Source organism: Staurois parvus, unplaced genomic scaffold, assembly GCF_062004578.1.
Source record: "Staurois parvus isolate SC_StPar_1 unplaced genomic scaffold, SC_StPar_1.0 ptg000422l, whole genome shotgun sequence".
Lineage (NCBI taxonomy): Eukaryota > Metazoa > Chordata > Amphibia > Anura > Ranidae > Staurois > Staurois parvus.
Window position 1 is genome coordinate 3,450,059 of NW_028318218.1, and position 9,934 is coordinate 3,459,992.

At 44.5% G+C, this 9,934-nt stretch overlaps 1 protein-coding gene across 1 annotated transcript in view; it reads right to left on the reverse strand.

Moving 5' to 3' along the window:
• Window positions 1-9,143, reverse strand: part of TMEM123 (transmembrane protein 123) — a 68,699-nt gene extending 59,556 nt beyond the window's left edge. Inside the window, exon 1 of the mRNA XM_089687266.1 lies at window positions 8,947-9,143. Coding sequence (XP_089543392.1) covers window positions 8,947-9,028 — 82 coding nt within the window. The 5' untranslated portion in view covers window positions 9,029-9,143. The remainder of the gene's footprint in view (window positions 1-8,946) is intronic.
• Window positions 9,144-9,934: the final 791 nt, after the last annotated feature.

A 9,934-nucleotide genomic window follows, 5' to 3' on the forward strand; every position in this document is an offset into this window, starting at 1 on the left:
AAATTATTTTTTGTTAAAAGATGAACTTATCCTTTAATGCCAACTCGTTGGGCAGTCAAACAAGTCTGTGTAATCCTCTGCATTGAGGGCTGTGCTACTGCCTGGGAAGCCATGGACCTGCATTTCTGTAGTTATAGATTGAAGGTAATTTAGAAGATCAAGCTATCAAACACAAGTGACGTGACTTGGTATTTGCAGTGCGGTTTAGTGCCGAAAGACCTGAACATTGAGGAGACAAAGCAACCGCTTAAACAAATGCCCCAACTTAGGTGGGCAAGTCCTACAGATCAAGGAAAAGGAACATTATTTTGAAGACAGAGGACAACTGGTTCACAAGAGGTGTGAAAGAAGCCATCTATGTCAAATGAAAACAACCATCACTGAACATGGGTGGTAGCCTTTGATCCCATCTGTCTTCCACATACAATGGGGGTTTTAACATTGCCGCCCCGGCAATTAACACCTTCAGCTAGGTAAATCCAAAGATTAGCATTTGTGAAGCCTTCCTATCACCAAGGATGGATTGAACTGACTAGGTGCTTCCACAGCTGTCACCCCTCCCATCCTGTCCTTTGACAGTAACATTTGCCTTTCTGTAGTAACTGGATCAAGGTGTTGGTGCTGCTTGTTTGGACATAAATTTTGAGGTATGTTCCCAACACTGAAGAAGTGGCATGTTCAATATAACTGAACAAGTCCAGATGAATCTAGCCAACTACAACGAACGACTATAGGGATTTCATTAGTGGGAAAGCAAGGAAAAAAGAGCAACGTCGACTGTTGGTGTGAATACAAGAACCTTTTAACATGTAGCTCAGGTTCCGGAGTTGGTTTAATAAATTAAAGCTTTTTTTTTGCGGTTGTAAACAGTTTTTTTAAATTTTACCTTCAGGTCAGCTTATAATAAATCTTACCTGTAGGTAAAATGAATATCTCCTAAACGGCATACCTGTGCATTTCCTTCAGAGCTGTGTGCGGTGGCCCAGGAGTGACGTCATCGTGGCCCGGCCTTTCAGATGGCCGGAGCTGGCAATCCTGGATGGAAGATCGGTGAAGATGGAAGCCTCTACAGAGGTGACAGCACGCTGCTGGAGGGCTTCATTTTAAGGTAAGTTTTACATAATGTGTTAGTATGTGATGCATATTAGCACATTATGACATTACCTTGCAGGGGACTTTCTTTTGTTTGCGGTTTACTACCGCTTTACTAGTTAAACTTTATTGAACGTTTATGAAGATAATTACAGCAAAAGCATAAAAGGAAATATTTATGTTTGACTGCAATATTTTATTAAAGGTCAACCTGACTTGTTTGGCTTAAAGTGGTTGTAAAGGCTTAAGGTTTTTTTATCTTTATGTATTCTATGCATGAAGGTAAAAAACCTTCTGTGTGCTGCAGTGCCCCCCCCCCCCCCCCTAGTAATAATACTAAGTACCAGAGCCCTATCTTGATCCAGTGATGTGCACAAGAGCTTCGGCTCTCCAGGGACTCTCCCTCCTCACTGACTGTCAATCACAACCAGTGATCCAATAAGGAGAGAGAGGGGGCGAGGCTGAGCCGCAGCTCTGTGTGTGAATGGACATGCAGAGCAGTGGCTCGGGAGCACGCCTGCTTGGGTGGCCCAATAGCAAACTACCTGCTCTGGGGGCACTCGGCAGGAGGGAGGGGCCAGGAGCACCGGTGGGGGACCCAAGAAGAGGAGGACTGGGGCTGCTCTGTGCAAAATCACTGCACAGAGCAGATAAGTATAACATGTTGGTTATGTATTTGTTTTGTTTTTTTAATTTCCTTTAATATCACTTTAATCATAGCTGAATGCAGACACCGGCAGTTCACTTCCTTCAATTTATTACAGCAGACAAATCATGGATTGAAGAAACACTTGGGCCAAGTTCACACTATGAACGGCTTGTGAATCGCACAGGAATTGCACCACATTCTTGTGCAATTCAGTGTGGTATGTTTTTAACCCATTTATTTTGAATGGGCTGAAATTGCACAAAAGAAGTGCAGACACCATTTTTGATTGTACTGGAACTGGACTGAACGGTTGTCATTTAATTAATGCGATCCGGTTCAGGCAAAACACTGTGCTTGCGACCTGCTTTTGGGGTGTCCTTAACTCTGAGTGGACACCCGCAGCAGATCGCAAAACAAAGTGCGTTTGCAGTGCATTGCAGGAAATGCACAGGGATCGCAGTGTTTCCCGCACCGCATGTGTGTGAACCAGGGCTTATCCAGCATCAAGCTGGTGAGACTGCATCTCACCAAGAAAAAAAACCCAAAAAACTTGCAACAGGTTGTTGTGCTTCTGGCACTTCTACACATAGAATCCTAGACAAATCATCTGTAACATCTATATAACAAATCATCTGCCATACATACATATCTGAGCCCTCCATTCCTCGCACTACCAGCAGCCGGCCTTGCACCCGGCTATACATAGTTCCCCCTGAACACTAGGGTTAATCCTGTAGGTTCCTTGAGAAAAGAGCAATGGTGAATTGACCTCCAACTTAAACTGGCCACCAATAAAAGGGGACAAATTTCCATGAATCACCAATGCAACAAGTCACTTCTAAACCAACCACTAACACAGGGGGACACCACAGCTGTAGGTTCTACCATTTCAGGCAGGTTCCCAAAGATATTACATTTTAAGGGTTCCCCTAAGCTAAAAATCTTGAGCTGATCTACACCAACAAATATCCACAGTACAAGTAGCCGGCAACTCAGAAAGCTTCTTAATGGAAATCTTTACTAGTTACAAAAATACAAAATCCATAAAGTTGACGTGTTTTGGCCTTATAAAGCCTTTATCATAGGATGCTATGAATAAGGCTTTGTGAAGCTGAGACGCATCAGATTTATGGATCCTGTATTTATGTAACCAATAAAGAGTTCCATTAAGAAGCTTTCCGAGTTTACTTGTACTGTGGATATTTGCTGTGAGGAGTGGACACCACAGCCAGTGCACCGGTCTCCTGTCTCCATGTGATGAATAGAGCAGTTGAGCTTGGGTAAGATTTGTGATCTACACCAACGCCTTCCATGTAAACTAGGCTTCTATAAAACAACAAGTTATGAGTCTGTCTCACTGCAGTGCCGATTGTGTCCATTCCAGTGGGAGTTTGGAATCCTCGTACTCTGATTTACATAAACAGAACATGCTGATCTTTTATATGCCCTCTTTGTGGCCTTTGCTTGTTAACTTTTCCTCATAGACTATCTTCATTTGGCTCTTGTAGAAACGTCCAAACGCCATATGCATTCTTACAAATTTCACAACTTGTAGGGTCATGTCCATTGTCTTTGAAGGGCAAATGTTAGTCCTCTCATGTCACATCTGGTATCATCTGATTGCCAATCATGTCTGCCTGTCCGACCAACTAGATTTATTACCAAATAAATTTACCCTTTCCTTTGCCCATGGAGGCTGAAGTATCAACTTAAAAGTAGAATGAAACTTCTAGGCTTTGGCATAGATACAGTGGTACATAGCAATTAAGCCGCAGACAAATGATTGCTAAAATAGAAGAAACTCATACAATTGTATTCTTCATCATCGCATCGCAGTTCCTATGTACCGCTTCCCTGAACTTCTGGCCAGGAATGCACAATCATTTCTCCGAATGCTCCTTGACCCCTTGAATGCTACATGTCCCATGAGGCCTATCACCACCATGCATGCAAATCTCATCCAACTGGCTCTGCCTGTCTTAGCATGTCAAGTGCACGTACCTCTTATAACTGGGGATTTAGCTGTGTTCAGAATTAGGCTCCATGCACACTGTGTTACAATAATGCTGGTAACGTTATCTGTGTAAAGTCATGTTAAAAACGTGCGTTTTTCAGCTTTTTTTTAGCATTTTTGCATTAGCAGCGTTTTCCTGCATTTGCGGTTTTTAACCAAAAAAACTTCCATAAACTCCGGTTTGCAGCATTTTACCACATTTTACAGCTAAAAACTCCTCTAGAAACTCACTAATCCTGGGGTTTTTTTTGCAGCCAAAAAAACGTTGATTACAGTCTATGTGTACATGGACACATAGGCTAACATGCGGGGGGGTTTACTAGTTGTAGAAAAAAAAAAAAGTCAAAAGCCAAAAACAGCTGCTGTAAAAACGTCCCGTGTACATGAGGACTTAAGCAATCGCAACTAAAATCATGTTAAACAGGAGTCAGTACACACCTGCCATCAGGAGCAGGTTGCTGTTGATAAACAGCACCCACATGTACAGCCTGTGCGTGCTCCCTGGGAGCGCGCAGCACCTTGATCGCTGTATGGGACCTCTGTGTGAGGTCCCGATCATGTGATCACCGACTGACCAATCAGTGATCATATAAAAACAGTAGTAAGCAAGATGTCAATGCCTGACATCGTTGCTTACTACATGTGAAATCTGTGAATGATCACAGAGGTTCACATGGTACAAAGCTATTCACAACAGCCTTGTACCGTGTGACCAATCACAGCTCTCAGTATTTCTCAATGGCTGGAAGAATGCAGCCAGAGAGAAGGAGAAATTATTGCTTTTACAGCCTTTATAAGTGTAAAAGCAATCAGTATTAAAATAATTTTGAAAAATGATTAATGTTTGGTTAAAAAATAATTTGGTTTTTTTTTTTTTTTTTTACTAAAAAGACAACTGAATACATTTTGTCCACATTTTATTTAGAAAGATTATTTATTTGCAAAATGTTATAAGAATTTTTTTTTCAAAATTTTTGGACTTTCATTTATACAGCAAAAAAAAGAAAAAAAAATCCCAGTGGTGAATACATACCACCAAAATAAAGTTTTATCTGTCTCAAAAAAAACTTTCATATGGGTACAGTGTTGCATGACCACGCAATTGTCAAAGTGTGATAGCACTGAAAGATGAAAATTGGCCTGGACAGGAAGGGGGTGAAAGTGTCTGGACTTGAAGTGGTTAAAGAGCCTCTGATTAACCCCAAATAAAGTTCAGCAGTTCTAGAAGGTCTTTCTTGACATTTTCTTAGTCGCATCCTACAGCAAAAGCCATGGTCCACAGAGAGCTTCCAAAGCATCAGAGGGAACTCATTGTTAAAAGCTATCAGTCAGGAGAAGGGTACAAAAGAATTTCCAAGGCATTAGATATACTGTGGAACACAGTGAAGACAGTCATCAAGTGCAAAAATATGGCGCAACAGTGACATTACCAAAAACTGGACATCCCTCCAAAATTGCTGAAAAGACAAGAAGAAAACTGGTCTGGGAGGCTGCCAAGAGGCCTACAGCAACATTAAAGGAGCTACAGGAATATATGGCAAGTACTGGCTGTGTGGTACATGTGACAATCTCCCATATTCTTCAGATGTCTGGGCTATGGGGTAGAGTGGCAAGATGGAAGCCTTTTCTTACAAAGAAAAACATTCCGGCTAAAGCATGTGGGAAAATGTTTTATGGTGTGATGACACCAAGGTTGAACTTTTGGGACATAATCCCAAAAGATATGTTTGGCGCAAAAACAAAACTGCACATCACTAAAAGAACACCATACCCACAGTGAAGCATGGTGGTGGCAGCATCATGTTTGGGGCTGTTTTTCTTCAGCTGGAACTGGGGCCTTAGTCAAGGTAGAGAGAATTATGAACAGTTCCAAACACCAGTCAATATTGGAGCAAAACCTTCAGGCTTCTGCTAGAAAGGTGAACATGAAGAGGACCATCATCTTTCAGCATGACAACGACCCAAAGCATACAACCAAATCAACAAAGAAATGGCTTCACCAGAAGAAGATAAAAGTTTTGGCATGACCCAGCTAGAGCCCAGACCTGAATCCGATGGCAAATCTGTGGGGTGATCTGAAGAGGGCTGTGCACAGGAGATGCCCTCACAATCTGACAGATTTGGAGTGTTTTTGCAAGGAAGAGTGGGCAAATATTGCCAAATCAAGATGTACCATGCTGATAGACTCATACCCAAAAAGATTGAGTGCTGGAATCAAATGGTGCTTCAACAAAGGATTAGTTTAAGGGTGTGCACACTTATGCAACCAGATTATTTTTGGTTTTTAATTTTTACTTCCCTCCACCTAAAAGGATTTCAGTTTGTTGTTCAACTGAGTTGTACAATTTATAGGTCACATTAAATGTGGAAAAAGTTCTGAAATGATTTATCTTTGTCTCATTTTTTTTTACATCACAGAAACCTGACATTTTAACAGGGGTGTGTAGACTTTTTATATCCACTGTATTTATCCTGTTTACTAATGCTAGCAGAAGAAAGATTAAACATAGTTAATATTGATTGAAAGGGTTTAGTTATGCCTTAATGACCTCTTATCAGATACATTCAGCCCCATCACATTACAGTCACTGCAGAGTTTGTGTGTGGTGTGAAATGCACAATAAAATACAGATACTACCAATCCAGATAATGCTGTTATCTCATGGCACAGCACCAGGTGTATCCTAGTAGAAGGGAAGGCTGTGATCTCATGGCACAGCACTACGTGTATCCAAGTAGAAGGGAAGGCTGTGATCTCATGGCACAGCACTACGTGTATCCAAGTAGAAGGGAAGGCTGTGATCTCATGGCACAGCACCACGTGTATTCAATAGAAGGGAAGGCTGTGATCTCATGGCACAGCACCAGGTGTATCCAAGTAGAAGGGAAGGCTGTGATCTCATGGCACAGCACCACGTGTATTCAATAGAAGGGAAGGCTGTTATCTCATGGCACAGCACCAGGTGTATCCAAGTAGAAGGGAAGGCTGTGATCTCATGGCACAGCACCAGGTGTATCCAAGTAGAAGGGAAGGCTGTGATCTCATGGCACAGCACCAGGTGTATCCAATAGAAGGGAAGGCTGTGATCTCATGGCACAGCACCAGGTGTATTAAATAGAAGGAAAGGCTGTGATCTCATGGCACAGCACCATGTGTATTCAATAGAAGGGAAGGCTGTGATCCCATGGCACAGCACCAAGTGTATTCAATAGAAGGGAAGGCTGTGATCTCATGGCACAGCACCAGGTGTATTCAATAGAAGGAAAGGCTGTGATCTCATGGCACAGCACCACGTGTATTCAATAGAAGGGAAGGCTGTGATCCCATGGCACAGCACCAGGTGTATTCAATAGAAGGGAAGGCTGTGATCTCATGGCACAGCACCAGGTGTATTCAATAGAAGGGAAGGCTCAACTACAAACCAACTTTTAAATGTTGCCTCCCCATTGCCCTGCATACATTTCCACCCAAGAATTGTATAATCTATGGCCTGCTTAACAAATGAAGGAATCCTTTGCTCATTAGCTCCTCCGCTGGAAGTGGCAGGCCCTGCAATGCAAAAACTATACTGTCTACATTTGTGATTGGTCATCACATGGTAGAGAGCGGCTTGAATCAGCTCTGTACACTGTGGGGTAGATTTACTAACACTAGTGCAGCTGTACATGGCAGCCAATCAGCTTACTTCAGCTTGTTCAATTAAGCTTTGGCAAAAAAAAAACCTAGAAGCGGATTGGTCTCTATGCAGAGCTGCACCAGATTTTGCAGCCTTCGTAAATAACCACCCATGTGTATGATCTGAGCCACCCAATGACAACTCAGTTCACAGCCATTCAAGGGGAACTAAACCCGCCTATTCTTTTCAGCCAAGGAAGCTGCCATCTTAGCCTCTGTGTGATCTGCAGCTGCCATGATGCTGCACATGTGATCCGTTATGACACCAGCCGTTTGATGGCTTGACAATTTATTTTAGAGCACAAGCAACTTAGTCATCATTCATGGCATACCTTGAATGTAAAGTGTTCTGGGAATCTGTTAAATCAATGGCACAGACCACCCAACCACCCAAGGAGGACTTCTGCAGAGCCATTTATAAACATCATCGCAAGTGTTCACTGCTCCACCATTCATGAATGCTAGACAAGTGGATAAAGTGAAACTAAACCCTCCTGTCCCTTTCAACCAAGGCGGGGGGGATTTGTGCCCCACCAGCAATGTCGGGGGGGGGGGTGTTAGATTTGTGCCCAGCCACTGGTGTCCGGGGCAGGATCTGTGCCCCAAGGACTGGATAAAGGCAAGCAAAAGGATGCAGTTTGGAGACCAATGCTGGAAAGGAGAGGAGGGGTTAGTTCCACTTTAAGTAATTAATTTCTGGCACTTTCCTCTCACTTGCTGTTACATCTCCAGGACAGGAAATAAAGAGGAATTCAAGCAAATGGAGACACATAAGAACTCTCAGGGGTTTTAATAACTGCCCTGGACTTTTATAAAGGGGATCTCCACACCCCCATCATGATAATCCCTCCCTCTCCTGTTCACATATTCCTATAAAATATATTCTTTTTTTCCCCAAATCCCCTCTTATGTGGCCCCTGCTTCCTGCCTAGGAATGACGTGTGGCCCCCACCTCCCGTCTAGGCGACAATGGCGAGGGACCCCCACCTCCCGCCTAGGCGACAATGGCAAGGGACCCCCACCTCCCGCCTAGGCGACAATGGCGAGGGACCCCCACCTCCCGCCTAGGCGACAATGGCGAGGGACCCCAAGCAGCCTGGAGCCCCCCAGAAGACAGGTCACCCCTCCTGGGAGGCCTGGAGTCAATCCATCCTACATGGTCATATGTGGGGGACATCACTGGGGGGGGGGGGGCATCCCAGTCCTCCCAGCTGCCCCCTAATGACACATGTGGGGGGCTCCTGATGACATCAGAGAGGAAGATGGTGGTGCGGTATCCGGTGTGCGTACCGGAGGAGGATCAGTCCAGGACGCCCCTGGAATCAGGTGTTTAGAGCACAGGGACTGCAAAGAAACATTAAAGAGAGGTCCTCCTTAACACTTTAAATCCCTCCCCCATGTGCACTATATGACGTCATACACCTACCAATGACGACATGAGATGGCAATACCATATGATCACAGGGCAGAAAAGATGAATTCCTAATGACACTCCCCATACCGGGCACAACTCACCGTCACCCTCCACACACGTGCTGACAGCAGCCAGGAGCAGAACGGCCGTACACAGCCATCCCCGGGACACCTCCATCCTCATCCCGCCCTGAGAGTAACAAGGAGCACACAATCACAGCCACACCGCCCACACCACACTTCCCGGAGCGCCTCGGGAGCGCGCAGCAGCTCTGGTTGTCAGCCTTCTGTCATGTGACCTCCTACTCCGGGGAGCGCGCACTGCCGTGCTCAGCTGACAGCTGGGCGGAGTCACGTGAGCTCCTTCAGCTGGTGTGGTTCTGGTATCAGAAGTCTGCAACCAATCACTGACCCAGCCTTCCCACATCGCCCCTCCTCCTTTGAAGTGTGCAGGGCGCTCACATGGATCAAAAGCCAGGAGTTATTGACCAAAGCTGGAGGGTAGATGGGATATGTGGTGCAGCTCTGCATAGTAACCAATCAGCTTCCAGGTTCTATTATCAAAGCTGAACTGAACAAGCTGAAGCTAGAAGCTGATTGGCTGCCATGCACAGCCGCACCAGATTCTGTGTGCTCCAGTTCTGATAAATCTTCCTCCTTGTGTTCCCTCCACCTGTGTACACTAAGCCCGGGTTCACACTGATGCGTTACGGCACATCGCATGTGATTCACGCTGAAACCGCACCGCATTCCTGTGCAAATCACATGCGATTTCTGTGTGGTGCAATTTGAGCCGTACATTTTGTATGGCTCAAATCACACCACATCCACACCAAAAAAGTGCAGGAACCCCTTTTAGGCTAGGTTCACACCTATGCAGGTTGCGTTTGAGCTGTTTCTGCATTGCGTTTTGCATTGCACGCTTTTCCACCTGCGTTTTTGATGCGTTTTGCGTTTTTTACATTTTTTTTTCTTGTTGCTAGGCAGATTTATAACACATCAAAAACGCACTACATACTTTTCTGCAGCATTTCCATTGAAGTCTATAGAACCAAAACCACAATTTTTTACGTTAAAAAAAAGTCCCCGA